General features: G+C 35.1%; 2 protein-coding genes across 4 annotated transcripts in view; both read right to left on the reverse strand.

The window, feature by feature from the left end:
• Positions 1 to 508: 508 nt before the first annotated feature.
• Positions 509 to 12384, reverse strand: LOC149827092 (large ribosomal subunit protein bL12c-like). Of its 2 annotated transcripts, XR_016434841.1 has the most exons (3): positions 11629 to 12384; positions 4784 to 4871; positions 509 to 714 (listed from the first exon to the last, which is right to left on the reverse strand). XR_016434841.1 is itself a non-coding variant. In XM_090019158.1 (2 exons), exon 1 carries the CDS (start codon positions 12254 to 12256, stop codon positions 11675 to 11677), a length of 582 nt encoding a protein of 193 aa, XP_089875284.1. In that variant the 5' UTR covers positions 12257 to 12384; the 3' UTR covers positions 4663 to 4871; positions 11629 to 11674. The 2 variants fall into 2 exon arrangements, 1 of the variants encoding a protein (XP_089875284.1); XM_090019158.1 differs by lacking the exon at positions 509 to 714 and having other exon boundaries at positions 4663 to 4871.
• A 3940-nt stretch (positions 12385 to 16324) lies between these two features.
• LOC149827093 (pantothenate kinase 2-like) overlaps positions 16325 to 20873 on the reverse strand; it is a 79179-nt gene continuing 74630 nt past the window's right edge. For both annotated transcript variants that reach the window (XM_090019167.1, XM_090019166.1), the window contains 4 exons: positions 18344 to 18427; positions 17968 to 18165; positions 16858 to 16929; positions 16325 to 16724 (listed from right to left, as the gene is read on the reverse strand). In XM_090019167.1, coding sequence (XP_089875293.1) covers positions 16635 to 16724; positions 16858 to 16929; positions 17968 to 18165; positions 18344 to 18427 — 444 coding nt within the window. In that variant the 3' untranslated portion in view covers positions 16325 to 16634. The remainder of the gene's footprint in view (positions 16725 to 16857; positions 16930 to 17967; positions 18166 to 18343; positions 18428 to 20873) is intronic.

Here is a 20873-nt window from a genome sequence, read left to right on the forward strand (position 1 = left end):
GGACCATTCTTACACACCATTTTCTACGAAGAAAACCATGCAGATCACATTAGGGTTTGATAAAAAAAAAAAGATTAGAAACAGCATTCACTAGTGTGGTACACACATTACCAATTGAAGCCTGAACACTAAAATTGTTTAGTCTGGCTCAGTTCGACTTTTTTACACCCCTAGATGTTGGACATAGACCAACATTTAGCAAAAGAAGGGCTTGAAGACAGACTACTTGTGAAGTCTGGATGAATATCTCAGTGACCGGTAAGCCATCTTCCACTAACATGCTAATTCACATGATAACGGTTTAAATAACTGTCCATGATGATCCAAAACAAGCAATCCAAAGCCCCTAAGAGTATCCAAATGAAAGTAAATAAATATAATGACTGCAACAGCCAGAAAGGATCTAGCCTCATTCAGTGTAAGGCATAAAAGTAGATTTGGAGATACTTTCTTTTGGGTAAGGTGGGATGGGTGGCAACGTCTAATTAATGAAGGTGTGACAGGAAAGAAACAATCGTACCTCTGATCTGAGGATTTCCATCAAATATTAAAGCATAATAAGTTCACGACAAGGATTTACTGCATGTCAAAGTCACCCTTAATGTTCAAAAACTTTGACTGGAACTATGACGGATTCTGCAATAATGCAACCCACTACCACTATCGCTATCAGTCAAAAGTCACTCCACAGGTTCAACTGGGCAGCATTATGGCCTGTATCACAAATATCTCCCCAAGAAATAGCTTCAGAGACAAACATATCAATATCTGAAAAAGTTCAACTTTCCCCAGGGAAACTTTGTTGTCCAAATATAGGAGAAAAGAAAAAAAGAAATCCCAGTCATCGGATGATACAAGGATAAGTTCATGACAGTATCACGGCAGTAACAAGATAAATCCGAATATATTTGTATTTTTGAGAGCATCAGGGTAATATCAAAATGTTATCATCAAATTCAGGAAAACATTGTGATAACACGCACACATATCTCCTGGACATCTGCATCAGAAGAGTGCAATGCCTTATTTGAATTTTCTTCTTTTTGAAGAATAAGCATCTTTAGAACAAATAAACTTCATTGAAAAAAATCATGATATTTTCAATCAAAAGTTAAAAACATCTACAAGGAGATCACATGTGTGGGCGTGCCAACGCGCACACACGTGTGCGCGCAGGCATATCGCCTGGACACCTGCATCATAGGAGTGCAATGCCATATTTGAATTTTCATCATTATTTGTAGAATAAACGTTTTTAAAGATTTTATGCAATGAAACCAAGAAATAGATTACCTAGCTTAAATACTGACCTGCAGGAATCATACGGTTAAGGAAAATGGGAAAGTGTTTACAGTTTCTAGACACTGATTTTTGAGCCAGGCCACATTAAACGAAGATGAACATCAAAACATTGTCAGTTGTTCTTCACAAAAAGGCACAGCGTAGATTGCTCTGTCCTCTCAAATCAGGCTCATTAATAAATGTAAGTTGTGAAGATTAACACACTTTCAAATCCATGGGAAAGTTTCAGATCAACTGAGAGAGACAAGGAACTTCTGATGGGAAATCAGTGCCCTTCTATAACAGTCCCCAAATTCTTTTTATTTTTTTCAGATCATTAACAAGTAACTAGGGAATGGGCCCCAGTAGGATTTATACAAAAATCAATCAACTATTAAATGCATTAACTGTTACCAATCATGAGCATTTTTAGTAACTTTATAAAGAAAACACATAAAAAGTCTTGAAATTCATCAAGCATTTCTTAACTGTGACTTGTCATTCATAAAATAGTGAAAATGGTCATAGCGCCACCAGGTCGTTTTCAAATTTCATAGGGTACAAATTTGCCATGACTGTAACCGTCCACAGAGGGTTTATATACATATATATATATATATATATATATATATATATATATATATGTGTGTGTGTGTGCGTGTGGGTATGTGCTAAATGAAACTTACTAAATGAGATTTTCAGGGTTTTTTCATTTTATTTTTAAATTCTGATCGTACATATGTGATCTATGTACTTGATTTTATAGGGATCAGCTCTTGAAGTATTCTATTCCGACACATGGGTAGGTTTTTATAACGTTCAAAAAATCAATGGTCCAAAATCTTTGTAAATTTTCGAGGCTCCAAATATCATTTTTTTCATCGAAAACACATGATCCAGGTGTGGATTCCATGTAAATCGACCATGCCCAACACATTTATGGGGTCAAAACTGCGAAAAAAACACCGGAAGAGCAGAAAAACCCATTTAGCATGTTTCATTTATTATTCCATTTAGCACAGACCCATCTCTCTCTCTCTCTCTCTCTATATATATATATATAGTAATGGGTCCTTGCTAAATGAAATATGTTAAATGAGTTTTTCAGGGTTTTTTCGTTTTATTTTTAAATTTTGACCATATAGATGTGATGTGATCTATGTACTTGATTTTATAGGGACCAGCTCTTGAAGTGTTTGATTCCGACACATGGGACGGTCCAAAATCTTTGTAAAATTTTTAGGCTCCAAATATCATTTTTCTCATCAAAAACACATGATCCAAGTGTGGATTCCTCGTAAATCGACTGTGCCCAACACATTTATGGGGTCGGAACTGAAAAAAAACGGAAGAGCAGAAAAACTCATTTTTAGCACGTTTCATTTAGCACGGACCAATTTCTCTCTTTCTCTCTCTCTCTTTATATATATATATATATATATATATATATATATATATATATATATATATATATATATATATATATATATATATATATATATATATATATATATATATATTGCAAGATTTTCATTTAGCACGATATCGGAGATACTTTGAAAATATTGTAAGATTTTCTAAGAAATTAAGGTAGCGATATTATTGGGAAAATCTCATAATATTTTAAAAATATCGCCAAAATAAAAATATCACCATATTTATGAAAAAAAAACTTATTTTATATATTGTAAGCCAACTTTTTGTATTTTTTGTTCCTTTTGTATTTTAAATACTTTCCAAACTTGTTTCCTTATATTTTGAAAATATCGTGAGATTTCAGAAAATCTCGCGATATTTTCAGAATATCACCAATATCAGTGACTATGATATATACAGATAAAAATGGCAAAATTTAAAATTTTCATTTTCATAATTTCAATTAAAATTCACAATTTACTTGGAGTTGTTTCTCTTTTTGCATTACCCTGCCTTAAAGTAAGACTAGTTGATATTCATGATCAGCATCCTAACCCTTTATGTTCCCCCGTCTTTTTCAGCACATCAACAGATTCTGTTCAAAGGTTCCTTCTTCGTACATCTCACCTCATTTTCTTAAATTTCTGCAAAACAATGTTCTCTCAATGGTATTGAAGAGAACCAAGTCAAAAAAATAAATTCACTCCCTCCTTTAAACCTTGGAAACAAAGTTCGGGTTTGTCCACAAATTTTTACCGGACTAAAGAATTCATCCAATAGGATCAAGAAGAAACCTCCAAACAGTTTTTCTGAAGTCAGACAGATTTTACTATTTAACTCATGTAAGATTACTCAAAATGCCCAATGTACCTGATGCTGGTACTTCATGGAGATGGTGCTGGGTGCTTCCATACATACGTAACGTTGTATACAGCACACATATATAATATACTTCATACATAATACATATATGTTAGATAAATCATATTTATGTTTTATATTTTATCTTCATATTTGGTGAATCTCTCTCTCTCTCTCTCTCTCTCTCTCTCTCTCTCTCTCTCTCTCTCTCTCTATATATATATATATATATATATATATATATATATATATATATATATATATATATGTCACATGGGTGCGGGTGCGGCGCAATTTCAAAAATTTTGGACACGGGGACTCGGCTATATATATATTAAAAATATATATATATATATATATAAGACTCGGTCAAAGTTGTGCCCATTAGGGGACAGGTGATGAGTTGTGAAGGCATTCTGTACACTTTCTTCATACAGGAATGCCTTCACAACACAACGTAAATATGGTTTAGGAATTGCAGATTAAGGGAATATATATATATATATATATAGAGAGAGAGAGAGAGCTTCACCAAATATGAAGATAAAATATAAAACGTAAATATGAAGTATATTATATATATGTGTATTTTGTATGAAGTATATTATATATGTGTGCTGTATACAACACAACGTTATGTATGTATGGAAGCACCCAGCACCATCTCCATGAAGTACCATCATATATATATATATATATATATATATATATATATATATATATATATATATATATATATATATATATAGAGAGAGAGAGAGAGAGAGAGAGAGAGAGAGAGAGAGAACTGCACTCCCCCACTCTTAAAAAATGCATGTGGTGTTGTACCAACCATACCCTTGTACCACATGCTTGGATATAGTCTTTAATGCATGTACACTAGGTAATTCACCAGCAGGAAGTGGAATACTCCAGCTTTGTCAAAAAGTAAAATCTATGAGTACGTCCCAACTCAGATTCATCAAAACACAGAATTGGCCTCTCCTCTCAATTTAAATTATCTTGTTTCAGTATCTCCATCAAAATGCTATGGTTTCTAGATTTGAAAACTGAAAACTAACGGGTGATACATCAAAACTGTAGACGTAAAAGTAATCCAGAAAGGAACACTGAAAATTTTTCCTTCATTTCATTTACCAAAAAGAAATCTTCTACACGATATTTCATTACCAGATGACAAAGCTGAATATCTAAAAAATTAACAAAATGAGTACAGAAATCATGCCTGAAGGAAAGAGAACTTCAACTTCTTCCTGAGTGAATTGAAGTGCTTGCAACTGAACCAGTTCTCAAGTTTCATAAGCATCCACCAACTGGAAAATATCAACAAAGTGAATCACATGAGACCTTGAAGCATAGAAAGCACCCATATGACCATCAGTTGATACAACTGCAAGCAGTCACATCCATAACTAGCTATAACATTTTCAGACCTTGATGATAACACTGATCACTGTGGCCAATAACCTAACTCAGAAGTCACATGACTAAACATGAGACCATCCTAGTGATTTGGGTCAACGTATGAATGGTCTATGTCAAACTGCATCCCCTGCAGTCCTGACCAGTTTGAAGCATACTAGAACACCAATTAACAGCAACAATGACAAAATGATCAAATGCAGCAATTTTTTACAACACACATGCCTAATACTGTATCTTAAGATGGATGCCAACAGCAATAGAAAAGAAGAACAAAATCACAAACCAATAAATGAGAGAAAGTTTAGCAACAAGCCAACAACATTAATAAAGAGGAAACTAGGGGTGTTATTAGGATGGCATTGGCACGTTACACAGATACTCGGATCATCATTAAAGAAATATACTGAAAGGACGAAGCAGAAAAGGGGAGGACTGCAGGAGGAGATCGTAGATGGAGTCATGAGCTTGTAGTCTCAAGTTTTAACTTTAACAGGGGTTCAATGGAGACACAGAGGCTGATAACAATTATCACCACAACCCACATAAGATAATTTGGTGGCTTGCTATCTGAATAAGTCTTTTAACAATCAGAAGGTAGAAGACAAATTGTTGCAATTCAATAATGGGGCAATATTATCAATAAAACCCAGTTATTAAAAGTCCCCTTTAATGGGAGAAAGCAATACCTGTCAAGGGTTCTATCATTCAGCGGATAGAAGGTTTCACCAAGCCTTATAGCGTGGACATATATACAAAATCAGAACAGCAGAGCCTAACAATTGAGTCGACTTTTGAAGATAAGCGCCAGCATGAAAGTGGTTTCCTCTTACTATTCTAAAGAAAAATGCAGACAAACATTCATTCAACAACTAACACTATTAGAAGCTTTATACTGCCTAAGATGATGCAGACATATTAAAAACCCTCTTTCTCGAGGACAATATTCTTGCAATGGTTAATAACTCCAAGCTTTATTATCACATACTGAAACTTCATGACCAAGAAGTAGCAAACACGTAGAGCACGCCATCATGTTATAACTGCAATGAGCTACTATACCTCTGCACTCTACATGGGAAGGGGTTGTTAACCTATCCCAGACAGCCAAAGCAATAAGCCCGTGTGACACATGCCAGCACACATGGGCAACAATGAGCTCAAAGATAAAGATTGAATGAATAAGCAACAAGAATTGCAGGTAACAATGAAAATTCACTCAACTTACATTAATTCGCTAGCTACCCTAGTCAAAGAGTAGGAAGTGCTAGTGTTGCATGGTTTTCCTAGCTAGCTTAGGTGATTGAGATCATAGGTTGCACCTTCCTTGCCCCTAAAAAGAAGAAATAAAAGCAACTCTATCTCCCATGAAAGTCCTTAGGACTTAATTAAATTCCTAGACTTTTGTCTTTGTTTCTCTTTGCTCCATCCATCTCTTTCCCAACCCTAACACTCTCCACTTTAACTACTACCCCCTTAACCACTTCAACAAATCTTGTCATACAAACATTTTCCTATACTTTTCATCTTCTGCAACTGGATGGATCAGAAGATAGCCACCAAAATCACCGATATTCTTAAAATAACAAGACATTATCGAGTTTTTTCTTAGTAGCCAATAAAAACACCAAAATATTCAAAATTTGCATAATATCAGCAAAAAAATGATATTAACACCATAATATCGTGATAATGTCATGATATTTAAATTTTTTCTTATTTTATTTATTTTAAGTATATATTTTATGCTATTTTTGTTTCTTTTATTTTCTAAAAACTTTTCTAACTGTTTCTTTAGATTTTTATAAGAAAAATATCTGATAAAACCCATTCTTTCTTAATCTGTTTATTATTTTTACATTTTTAAATTTTTTAAGATATTCAAGATGTTTTGAGATTTTCCCAGGAAAAAGCACTTGAAAAAAACTCCTGAGAAAAAGCCAGAAGAGAAAATTCCCTAGAACTAGATTGGTGACTATCGTAAGAAGTATGGTTAGGTATCCAACTGACCTAGATCCGATTGTTGGGTCTGGATAAACATAGACCAAGTAAAAAATGGTTTGGCTTGAGAATGTGTTCAAACCTAATCAAGTTTTAAGTTGGGATATGAGAAGTGCAATAAAAGCATTGAGTTTGAGTACCCAATTCAGAACAAATACGACATGATTTTAAGACTCGGGCCCCATATCCTGTTCGAGATTGTATGGGCATATATTAAATCCAAGCATATGCATATATAAGTTCATCTTAAATAGGTAAAGACAAGTGAGAAATTTGATCCAGGCCCTCTTAGCTGAAAATACCGAAAGACACCGACTATACCACTGTGATGTTCTTGGTAATGATAAATATAATTATATAAATAATGTAATATTTGAATATAAACTCAATCATGACCAAATCCATCTCTCATCCGACCTATTGATATGTTAATGACAGTTTCAGGAATTTGAGAAAGAGATCTAGTCGGATATGGACTGTCTCATATCTAACCCAATAACTATCTCAACCTAAACATGAACCCAACTATGTTAAACGGCCAGATATTCAGGACCCCTTGACAGCCCCGCCAATAACCAGCAGTATTAATGGTCAAGCAAATCAAATCCAACACAGGAACGTCAGTTCTCCTACCTTGGTTGAACCATGGGATGCATCTTCCCCAGTTATCAAGCTGGGGACATGGGTGAACTATTTTTAGAATAAATCACATTGTACAGAGCCAGGCAATTTGAATGGGACCTTCAATTTAAACCTGATTTATACTGTAATAGACATAGATCCAACACACATAAACACATGCATGCATACACTCACAAAGATTTTATACATAAATATACAAATGTACATATGTACATGCACACATACATGCATAGTTGCCAGGACGGGAATCGAAAACAGCAAGCCGTATGGGAAATGGAATGTTTTGTTTCAAATTTAAAGGGAATTCAGGAAGCGGGAAGCGACTAGGAAGCAGTATGAGGAATCATTTAGGAAGTGATATGTGAAATCATCTGAAATAAGAATAAATTGATGGAAAAAAATAAGAAAACTTTGTGAGGAAGATCACTGTCAGAGTATATCATTTTATTAGAAAATCTCGAGATCACTTAGTTAAGAGAAAAAATACAAATTATTAAAAAAGCAACATCTTAATAAGCTTACTTTAGTAACTAAACATTTATTTAACTAATAAAGTGTTTGTGCAGTAATTTATGTATTTTATATCATACATATTACAAATCTAGAAAAATCATTGATTTTTTCATCTAAAAACACAAATTTATGAAGCAATAGCAAAATATATTCATATTATCTCAAAATTTGCAAAAGAAATCTTCCGTCCAAATAGTGTTATATCACTATAATTTTACAGAAAATTATAACGTATATCTATGCAGCAATAAAGTTCTATGCAGTTGATTATGAACCATTAGGTGGCTAGCTAGGTCCTAGCTCATTGTTTAAATGTATATCTATGCAGCAATAAAGTTCGGTTAATGTTTTATTTTAGGATCCAGGTTGTATGACATACTTATCTTTGCATTTTTGTGTTATCATATCATTTATCTTATCAGTGTCAGAAAATTTGCTTTGTGTAAAAGTAGATTATGGTTATTCTTGATGAGCCTACTCATACATTTGCCACCAACTTGCAGTTAGTCGTATGTGTGGAGGAGTTGATAATGCACTGAATAATTGTGTAGGGTTAGTACTAATATTTACATGATACGATTAAAAAGTGAACTGTCAAGAATTATTTACCTGTAAACTGTATGAATGTTGAGGTTCTAAACTTTTATGAGAGGGCATCTCCAACGACATTGGCCAAGTTGTGAACATATACATATGGGAGGTTGTAATATTATCTTGGTAGGATAAATTGTAAGGTACATAAAATTCCTCATCATGTGATGAGGATAAGTAAACAGGATGGTGCATGAAAGATCTTAAAGATAAACCTGTCTTAGATTCTCTTTGAAAAGAAAGATGTAGCCCTTTGTACGAATCATGTGGCAAATATCTATGAGTTTAAAATCTCAGTTATACAGAACTGAATTGAAATTTTGATTTTCCTTTTTGGTGTTTTTGTATTTGAATATATAAATTCATTGGTTTCATTTAGAACTTTTTAATGATTCTAAATTTGATAAGTAAGGTGAAACACACTTCATGGATCAACAATTAGCTCTGAGTTTAAATGTTGGACTGTTCCTAGGTCTAACGAGAGTTGCACTAAGATTGAGCTCATAACTATTTGTGGGGTATTTTGCAATTTAGTATGTTCACATAGCCCTTCGCAGAGGAATGCCCATTTCTTCCATGGAACAATAAAAGGAAGGGTTTTCTTATGATCCTTGATATAATTTAGCATATTAGTTTTGTACAACGGAGATCAAGACAGGGATGAGCATGAATGATAAGTATGCTGTCTCTCTCTCTCTCTCAACCCGTCCATAAGGACGGGCGGTTTTCTAGTATATATATATATATATATATATATATCACAAAAATCAGTTTCATGTGATATCAACAAGGTTTTCTTGAAGAATTTAAAAAATGTTTGTTTTCTTGAAAATATCAAAAAAAATCAAAAAAATAAAAAAGTGGAAATGTTTTAGAATTTTTAAACTCTCAAGAAAATATCATGTTAAAATGCAATATCACCATTCTTTCATATTTTTCCAATCTATCACAATTATTTCATTTTGAATTTTGAATAATAAATAAATATTTGCAATAATGACACACACGCATTATAGTCACTAATTCAGTACTGCGATAATATCAACAAAGTTTTTCCTTAAGAGGATTCAAAAAACTCAGATTCTAAAATGAGCAACAATAAAAAGAACCATAATAGCTGAGTTTACCATAAACATTATGACATTGATTTGATACTTTCTTTTTATTTTGGATTTCTTATTTTTCTAGAAAAAAAGCTTTTGATGCATAAAAAATTCAACATACCGCAATATTTGATAACTGATGTATGTATGTGCATGTGCAAGCAAAAAAACTTGTGAAAGATCTGTGTACATTTGTTTGTGTGTGTGTGTGTGTGTGTGTGTGTGTGTGTGTGTGTGTGTGTGTGTGTGTGTTGGGGAGGCGGGGGCATGTGCGTGGTGATCCTATACATATGAGTTTATTGAAGCTAATAAGGCTTGATGTGTTTGGGTTTGGATCAAGTAGTTTGGCTTGGATGGAAAATTGGACTAAATCTAGAAACTGAATTTTCCTAGGTACTAGTATGACAACTGTATCATGCCCATTTCCACACAGCTGCAAAATAATGCTAATTGAAGATTCTATGGTCCCATGTTAATTCTCTTTCCATGCATTTATAATAGCATACTTAAAAAAAGCCCATCCTAAATCAAAGACTTAACTAAATGAAGAAGAATAAAAATCAAAGAACCAAAATATTGAGTTTACCACAAATGTCATGATATCGATGTAATGTTTTCATTTATTTTGGATTTTCTTATTTACAAGAAAAAAAAAACTTTACAAACAGAGTTTCAAAATCTCACAATATTTGGTAATTAATCTGTGTGTGTGGTGATCCCAAATACACAGTGACAAATGTTAAAAACGGCAAAACATCGGCAGCCAAAACTCACGAGAATTTGATTTTTTTTTTAAATCTCGCATTTTTTGGCAAAATCTCCACAATAAAAAATTTTAAAAACATATAAAATAATTTTTATAAGGAAATTTAAATAAAAAATATTAAAAAACATAGTTTTTTCATGATAAATAGCCAATAAAAACATAAATATCACATTTAAAACATTTTAAAAAAAATTTAAACCACAATGCTTTTGAAAATATTGCAAGAAATTGCCATTTTTAACTTTCGGGTAATTTGTCCTGAGATTTTCATAAATCTGGCGAGATTTGTCACTATGCCCATATATATGAGTCTATTGAAGCTAATAAGGTTCGACCCATTTGGCTTTGGATCCAAGCAGTTTGGTTTGGATCCAAAGTTGGATATGACAAATTGTATCATGCCCACTTCCACAGAGTTGCCAATCTAATCGTAGATGTCATCTTCCCATGTCAAACTTCTTTACTAACAGGCATGATATCATACCTACAAAGCTCATCCTCCATATTGTTAAGACCATAGTCACTACGCTCCAGGGATAGAATCGTCTGAATTATGGGCCATGGTTAGCGATCCAAAGTCGAGAATAAAGATAACTCTGGTCAAGACTATATCCAGAAGCAGCCTCCTACAATCATTCCTAGATCTTTGTGTCCTTCAACCCTTCTATTAAGAAGAATCCTAACATGAACGCGTTTCATACATCAAAGAGAAATCCAAGAGAATGCATTATTAAATAATTAACTAAGTGAAACAAAAATTTCCCGCTTCCAATGTACTTCATAACCAAACCACAAACCAAACTGAAACGAGAAATTCCTATAGATAATACAAAAATTGTGAAAAAAAAAACAATTCAATAAAACAACAAATTTCCACAATGAGAATAATGATGATGCTGAAATTCATACATTCTTTCATTCCATATACTCCAATTGACACCCAAAACTCGTAGAACAATAATAAAGTTTAAATTGCAATAACAACAAAAATTATAAGACAAAACAAAGAAGAAGAATATGATTTCCAGGCACCTTTTCCTCAAACAGAAACCGGCCTTCCAAAAGGGAAATCCTAACCCTAGACTATGGAGACCTTTGCTCCCACCTCCTCCAGCTTCTTCTTCGCATCCTCTGCCTCCTCCTTCGAGACCCCCTCCCGGAACTTCTTCGGCAGCCCCTCTATGAGATCCTTGGCCTCCTTGAGAGCAAGGTTAGTAATTGCCCGGACCACCTTAATCGTTTCTATCCTCGCATTGCTAGGCACATCCTCGATCACAACATCAAACTCCGTCTTCTCCTCCACAGCAGGCGCTGCAGCCTCCCCAGCCGGGGCTGCGCCAGGGACAACCCCAACCGCAGCAGGGGCGAACGCAGCGGGAGAGACACCAAGCTCCTCCTGGAGGTAGTCGGAGAGAGACCGGGCCTCCTCCAGGGTCAGGACCTTGATCTCCTGCCCCAATTTCTCAATCTTCAACGATACGGCGACGGCACAGACAGGCGTAAGAACGGAAGATCTCCGCCGGGAAGTGGTGAGAGAGCTAGGGTTTGCAGCGACGCCGATTCCAAAGGTGAGATTCCGGAGGGAAGCTGGGGAGCGGGAATTGAGGGAGGCGCGAGGGGATAGGGAGATAAAGGAGTTCATGGAGAGTGAAACCGCCATTTTAGCTCCAAATTAGGGTTTTTTCCTCCTCTGAATTTGGCTCTCAGTGCGATGGGAGGAGTTGCAGAAGCAAGAGTATGGAGAAGACGAGGAATTTTGGATAAGGGGAGAGAAAAAGAGAAGCAGTCAGTGGCACCTCTGCCGCTGCCCTTATATAGCGGTGGTTAAACGGGTCGGACCCTCCCAGGAACCAACCCTGAGTAGTAGTGGTACACTGGTACTACGGTAGTGCGGGTAATGGATCGGGTCGTGTCAAGTTCGGGTCGGGTCGATATAAAACCTACAATGCCTTGAGTCAGATCGGGTCGGGTCAAGTTGGGTTCAGGTCGAGACATAACTTACAACGCTGGAGTCATGTTGGTTCGGGTTAAGATTATCGAGTTGGGGGTATTCAAATCAACCGGGACCAGGGTGGTCCTTGTAGGAACTTAGGCTTGGTTCAACCAAATGGGTATTGGATCGGGTGTCATGACGTCACCGTTGCCATGAATATGGACCTCTCTAGATGAATAACACTTTTTTAATTTCACAATAAATTTGTATATTTCAATATTAGTATGAAATTTGACACTTGTTCGGGTCGCCCGAGTAACAGCGGGCCAGGTAGAAACCCATTTGTACAGTCAGATTTAAAGAAAACATGAAAATCTCCTTCGAAAGCCTGTTTAACACAGCAGATAACTAGAAAAATGATTTAATTGCAGCGGCGGTTGTTGATGAGTGACAGATAACTGCCGCTAAATGTCATGGATAAACGCTGAACGTGTGTTCGACGCGCGTCCAGCATCTAAGCCGTCCACTTTTACGGGTTTCCTCTCTCTCTCTCTCTCTCTCTCTCTCTCTATATATATATATATATATATATATATATATATATATATATATATATATATATATATATATATGTGTGTGTGTGACTATTATAATTGGGTTGGACCTCGCCACGAAGCCCAGAGTAGTTAGTGCTTGCATTGCAATAGGTCGGATCAGTCAACTGCAATTCGGGTTGAGGCTGAACAAGCAATGCCTCAGTCCAAGTTGAGTCGGGTTAGACTTAACTGAGCTCTGAGAACCTAAAAGTTGAAACAAATACCCAACCCAACCGAGTTTAGGCCAGTTTGCGTTGGAACCGGGTCAGTGAGTTAGGTTGGGTCATGTTGTTTTACCCAATTTAAATAAATGAATAAATAGTTTTTTAGTTTCATAATAAAGTTGTATGTTTTAATATTGTTTTTCAACTGTTTTATTACTTTAATATTCATATCATAATATTTAACTAGTGGGTTCAGTAAGGGCTTGGGTGTCCGTGACCCCACTCGGGGTTTACCTCGTAGGGGGCAGACCCATTAAGTAGTCCCGTTGTCGGTGAGGGTTCCTTGTCATTAAAAAATTATTTATATCATAATAATTCAGTATGATAGATCCTTAGACATATCTTAAATCCTAAATATTAGGAAAACAGTAAGGGTACTAGGGTGCTAAAAATTAGATGCTTTATTGCTTTACTTAAAATTCATCATGTCTTGTAATAGCGTAATTAAAATTTCGTTTCACATCTTCGTCGAGTTCTAAACAAAAAAATGTTACTTACATGGCATATTGTAAACCTTTTCAACAATCCCAAAAACGTGTAACCATCTCTCTTAATTGTTATAATAAATAAAAAATTTAAAAGAATGGTGAAATATCCCCTTTCTCTCTCTATATATCTCTATGTTAAAATACCTAAACGTATATCTCTTAAATCAAAACTGTTTCTCTTTCTAAAAATATGATCTTGTTAAAAACTCTCTCTCTCTCTCTCTCTCTCTCTCTCTCTCTCAACACCCATAGAAAACTCAATTATGCATGGGGTTAGCCAGCCCCATGCATAACAGCTTTTTTGAATGCATGCATAGAAAATAAACATATAACATGGAGAGTATAATCAATAAAAAAAGAAAGAAAAATATATATACATATAAAGAGAGAGGAGAGAAAGAATTGGATTGTCGAAAGAATTGGATCGTCAGCTTGACCTTATAAAATTGCATAGGGTTTTCGGTTTGTCACGTGGTGGTGGGAGAAAATCAAGCTTGACCAACATGAGAAAGAGAGGAAAAAAATTCATGAGCTCCATTTCTTGTGTGTTGCCCCCACCCTTTAAATCGAGTAAAAAAACCCAACAAGCGCAAGGATGAAGTCTCCTTGCTCTCCAACTTAGGATTTTGAATCCCTACTTTTGTTTGGTTGCTTGTTCCACCATTCTCCTTGAGGTAAGAGATTTTGTTCGAAAGTTTTTCTCACTTCTGCAAATATTTGTTCTTTTTTTCTTTATGTTTAGAATTGAGTTTGGAACCATGTTGATTTTTTCAGACACGATGGCCACTATGGTATGCTTGGTGGGTTTTGAATTTTTGGTTTCCTTTCACTTGTTTGATTCTGTTTGGTTTGTTTTTATTGGTTTGATGATGATGATGATATGTTTATGTGGGATAATCTTATAAGAGAATGATCATATAGAAATTTCTTGGGACTTCTATGTAATTTTGTTTGATTAAATGATTAAATTGGGCATTTTTAATGAAATTATTAGACAAGCTATTTCACTGTAATAAAAAAATAATGAAACGTTAAAGACTTTGTGTTGATTTTTTTCTTAATACAAAAGTTTGTGAAATAAGTTGCCATTTATTTATTTAGTCTTTAACCAATTTAATTAAATCGCACTAACTCAATGAATTGCCTTTTTCATATGAACACCTAAATGTTGTGTTTGTTATTAGGTTTGTTACTTTTATGAAAAAAAAACTTATATTCATTAGTATATGCCATAATAAATATTCTTAAATTGTTTTATATTAAGAACATGTTTATGATTCAGATTATTCTACTTCAAATCTTGATAAAAAATATTTGATGACATTTTTTTTATCATTTCAGTTATCTTGTAGGGCCCTGACATATGGATGCTCTAGTTATATATTCAACCAAAGCCATGTATTTTTATACGGGGTAGTGACTTGGGTCGGGTCGGTCCTTTGCTTAGACTACACAAATTTGAACCCCAACCTGCAACTTAAATGGGTTGATATTACAAAATTCTTAACCATACCATCTCAATATTAACTCGGAGTACTATATGATGGGTTAGAGATTAATCTGGAGACAAAATATGTGGTAAATAAAGATTAAAACAAGCTCTATATTTACATGTAAAAAAAAAATCAATTGGATCAAATCAATTGATTAAGAAGTTGATGAACTTTCGCATGATCGACAAAAGAACAAGAGTTAATGCTATAGTTTATGAAACTTTTCATTGCTCAGATCGAATGCAATTAAACTTATGGTTGCCGTCATAGAGAATATAAGACCCATATGCAAAATGACAAAAAGGAATTGAAAGTACTAATGATGTCCCTAGGATTATCAACAAACCTTAGCTATTCGATGGATCCTTGAAGCAGCTTTCAAATGCAGTCCTCCTACTATTGTCGACAAGCATATTTTTCTACCTATTTGTCTGATGAGGAACACAGTAGCTTGATACTTTTTTAAGCATTACTCTGTTATGGACAAACCATCGAGTTGGTTGTCTTGCTCATTGTTGGAGCTATCATCATCATTAACCCTTCTTATTTGGTTCCCTCCATATCCAACTTTTACATGTCATTTGATTAAAAAAGACTAACCCCGCCGATCTCTCTCTTGACGAGCCAGGATGGGCCAAATCTAGTCAGATTTGGTGTTTGGATACCATGGATCTCTAGGTGAGATTCGTGGATACACACATCGACGTCGGATTTGGCTTAAACTTATGGAATGAGAAAACATTGATCTGATCACTTGGGGTGAATTTGATTGCCTCAGATCGCACATCCAAGGACATGTGAGATCGAAGATCTATAATCCATGTATTTCTGTTTCTCCCCCCCTCCCTCCATAGCCAGAGATTTGTCTATTTGAGGCCCTTTTCAGGATCTCAAAACAGTGAATCTCATGCGGGTCCATACCAGATCCCATATTTTTGCTTCTCAGATCCTCGGCAACCAAACACACCCTTAATGACAAGAAAACAATGCAGAATATGAGACTCTTTCATGTATGCTTCTCGAATTTATAAAAGTCTTACATTGTTAATTTACATTAATGAACTTGTCATTTGATCATAAACATGAGCATAACAAACTAACTAAACCATCTTAGCTCATTATCCGGCATGATGTATTCACTGCTCTCTGTCCTGATTCAGGAAGAATGATCGTCTATGTGATATCTGGCCATGGAAAAACAGTTTTGCTGAAGAGAATCGCTGACAGCTTAAGGCAAGACTCGTCATCATATACATAATAATCTAACGTGGCTGGATCCTTTCAAGGTTGTGCAAGAGCTCTTCTCAAGCAGCAGGTTCGTATCGGCAGACGCAGTCATACATGTTTCCATTTACAAGCCGCTCAGCCATTCTCTGATTCTTCAGCATTGCAAGCTGACAGAAAGGATGATTTTAGTATGTAGCAGTTAACTTACTAATGAACATCGAGGACTAAAAATCATGGTGGATGTGAATGTTTAGAAAGGCAAATGAAATGGTTGTTAGACACAAACAACTATGTTCTTACTTTCAGAGAATCACACTTGAAATGTGCATTGAAGTTAGTATGCAGAGCACGGCCCATACCTTCCAAGACTATCTGCACCATGACACATCTTGTCACATTGCAATTTCACTGCTCATAAAGACTCGAGGACAAATGTGAAAAGAGAACAAAAGCCAACTTGAATGATGCCAGTCATAAAGCAGTCTAGAACAATAAAAAATTTCACACAAGTTAAATTATTGTTTGGCTGCTTCGGAAAGGTAATTAATGTACTTTCCTAGTCTCCCATCACATCAAAATTCATGGTGTCTAGGCGATCAGGGATCTTGGACTGACTGGCAACGCGATTTCGCCAAGAATTATCCTCTAAAGCCTATTTCTAAGTACTGAATCTCTACAATTAACGTGAAGGTGAGAGGTTTTTTATCAAATGCATGGGGTTCGACAAAGACATGAATTATACAACCCAAGATCCTTCGAAAGGTTCCATCTGGCCACCCAACTGCCTTCTTTAAGGCCAACAAAGGAGAAGATGGATGGAAACCCATTGTCGTTCGTGGTCTATCTTCAAAGTGTGTTGACACCATTAGGAATCTCCTTTTTGTTTTGGAAAGTAAAAAACAGTTTTTTTAAAAAAGTACATTAGGAACCTCTTAGAAAATTGGAGGCCATCAGCCTAACCCTTCTTCCAGCTGACATCAAGCCATAAAAGCAACCTTGCTTTGGCCACCCTCTTTGAGCCAGGAATCCCTAGATCTCTGCCCCCATATGATTCTACTGAACTTGCTACTCTTCAATGTTGTCAATGTGTACAGCCAGCAGCCTTCTTTGTTTTGCCACCAGATTTCATATCATCAATGCCCCCACTTGAATAATGTATGGTTCTGCCTTCTAAAGCCTAATTGAGCAAGGTCTACACAATTCATCAATTTCACAGATGCCTAAGTGCTATCATATGAAGAAGAAATCAATTCTTACACAGCATAGAACATTCTGCAACATGTACAACTAATAAAGGGTGGAGAATAGGATAAGAAAAAAAAAACAGAAAAAGGTAAAATAAACCTATCCTTCAAATTCCTTAAAAAAAAAATCTATCGTTCAAAGGATCTAGTAACACAAATTTCTTACCAGGTCAGCATCTTTCGCAACAGAAGCAAGTTCTGAACTGACTTGTCTGAAGTCAATGCATGGACTCCCACAACCATTTTCAACAACCATCAGAGATGGTACTGAAGATAAATTTTGCCCACATGCGTCATCAACCTTTGTCATTGCATCTACTAGAAGTCCTCCAGATTCAGCTGCTTTGCGAAGGATATCACAATGCTGTACAGGTTGAGGAGGAATCAGAAACGAAATCAGGCACTTGAAATTAAATTGCAAATAAAGGATAAAAAGCACACACTAATAAGGTAAAGACAAATTAAATGGACATAAATGAAGAAATATGATATATACGACACATTTTGGCAAAATGGGTAAATTCAAGAACAAATACCCTAACCTTAGCAGCCTCAGCTACAATTTCAGGTATTTCATTAGCAGTAACATCATTTAGTGCAGGAAAAGAATTTGCAACTAGCACAACCTGCATAAGAGTAAACTAATTAGTGCCAGTGCACAATCTCAAAACAAGAAAATCCCAAGATCAAGATAAGACATTTTTAACAAAAAAAAGAAAATCTTATCCGCATTTCCCCACTAAAAGACATGATACCCCTTTTTATTAATCTGACATGGGTTAGAAAAATGTTTGTCATAAACCCCTATAAATGCAAAATAGACCTGGACCAATGAATGATGTTATATAATTTGTAGAGTTATGTATCACCTAAATATTTTAAAAAATCACGTTTCTTTTGTGAAATAACGAATGTGAGATCAGCTATCTTAGCAGGATAGCTGTTTTTTTATTTCACGTGTTAAAAAGATATGCAACTTGGCATTGAATTTTTGACAAATACCTGGCTGACTCTTCCTGGAAACCTCAATCCCAGAAGAATCTGTTAAATTATATATATATATATATATATATATATATATATATATATATATATATATATATATGCATTATGTATATATGTATTAATACACACACACACACACACACATATATATATATATATATTATTTTCTATTTATATATATATAATAGGCCATGCCCTCTAGGGGCATTTTTGTCTTTTTCATTGTTGTAATAGGCTATAACTATTATGGGCAGTTTTGTACTTTTTGCTTTTTCTCTTTTTTTCATTTCTAGTTGGACCAGTCCTCATGTCTCCTACTTCTTATATATATATGGGATCTCTCCCATATTATTTTTATGCTTTTCTTAAGCATTTTTCATATGAATAAAATATTATGTTTTATACTTTTGAGCGCTCTCTTGTGTATTTTGTGAGCTATTGTGAAGTGTGCTCGTGGCCTTGCATTTTCCCATTTGAGGCTTGTGTGTTGCCTTTTTCCTTACTTTGTGTGCTCTTATGAGCATTGTGATTGTTCTTGTATTTGGGCTTTCATTACAGAATCTAATATAGGTGTGCATGATTGCATTTCCATCATAGCCTTAATACTATAACATTCACGCTATATACAACATTACAACTTATGTTATATAACCTTATAAGGCTATGGTGTATTCATATACTAGATATTTACTGTAGTCTAACATTAATATACATACATATGTACCACATATATAGAAAGTGAATAATAGAAATTTCCAACAAATTTCTAGTTAGCAAGATATATAATAGTCTTGAAATCGAAACTTGGATTCACACAAGGTTACCATGACCCAGCCATGTTTTTCTCTATTACTACAAGGCAACGTTGTTAAAAATGGGCCTCAAGGTGCAAAAGGCATGCCTCACCCCAAGGCGAGGCCCCTTTTGCCTTGAGGCGCAAAATGTCTGAGGCGTACGCCTCATGCTTTACAAGGCATACGCCTCAGGGCAAGGCGCACCACATTTGCTTATCAGGGTCAAATGGGGGTTTTGACCCTATTTGACCCACATTTGAGGAGAAAGAGGGAGGCCCCGATGCTGATTTTTCTTAATTTTTCTGTTTGCTCTCTGTCATCTCTCTCTCTCTCTCGTCTCTCATTTGTCGCTCTCTGACTCTCATCTCTCTTTACCAAAAGGAGGAAGAAGAAGGACTCTCGAACAAGTACGCTCTCTCATCTCTTTCTCTATCTCTCATCTCTCTCTATCTTGTCTCTCTGTCTGTCTCTCATCTCTCTCTATCTCTCATCTCTCTCGTTGCCTGTCTCTTATCTCTCTCTCTTGCTCTCTGTTTTTGTTTATGTGCTTATTTTCTATTTTTGTGCTTATTTGCATGTATGTGTAATATTATAGGCCATATTAGTTGGAATGTATGTGTAATATATGTTGATTCTTATTGAGTAAAAATCTGAATTCATTGGATTATATAAAGCATTGACTCATATTTTTCAGTATTTATTTTTTATTTTCTATTTTTTATTGGTTGTTGCTTCATCAATAAAGCATTTCTTTGATTTATTTGTATTTTATATATTTTTTAAAAGTTTCTTTTAAGTTTTCAAAAAAAAATTGTTGAGGCTTATGCTTTATGCTTTACGCCTCAATTTTCGGTGGAGCGCTACGCTACGCCTCAACGCTTTTCACAACATTGCTACAAGGATAGTGTTTTACTTTTGCTATATGATGATACTCATGTGGTAGCTAGTGTGAAGCAAAAGTTGAGGCATTTGTTTGAGATGAAAGATAGTTATGCATTGTTACTTCTTGGGACATGAAGTTAAATACTCCAAAAGAGGAGCTTTGTTATTTGAACATAAATATGCAGAAGATCTTGTCACTTGAGCTAGATTAGAAGAGGAGTAAATATGTGGATACACCATTTGAAGTCAATCTCCAGCTTTTGCCAACTGAAGGAGAGACGCTCAATAGCCCAATTTGTATAAGATAGTTAGTTTGGAGGCTAATTTATTTGAATTTTTCATGGTCAGATATTGCTTACATAATGCATGCAATTAAATAGTTATAATTGTC

Source organism: Nuphar pumila, chromosome 10 (genome assembly GCF_984573655.1).
Source record: "Nuphar pumila chromosome 10, dmNupPumi1.hap1.1, whole genome shotgun sequence".
In the NCBI taxonomy this organism is placed as follows: Eukaryota; Viridiplantae; Streptophyta; class Magnoliopsida; order Nymphaeales; family Nymphaeaceae; genus Nuphar; species Nuphar pumila.

Bases quoted from the DNA above. Each gene is read 5' to 3' on its own strand.
- LOC149827092 (XM_090019158.1), bottom strand. From the start codon at position 12,256: ATGGCGGTTTCACTCTCCATGAACTCCTTTATCTCCCTATCCCCTCGC.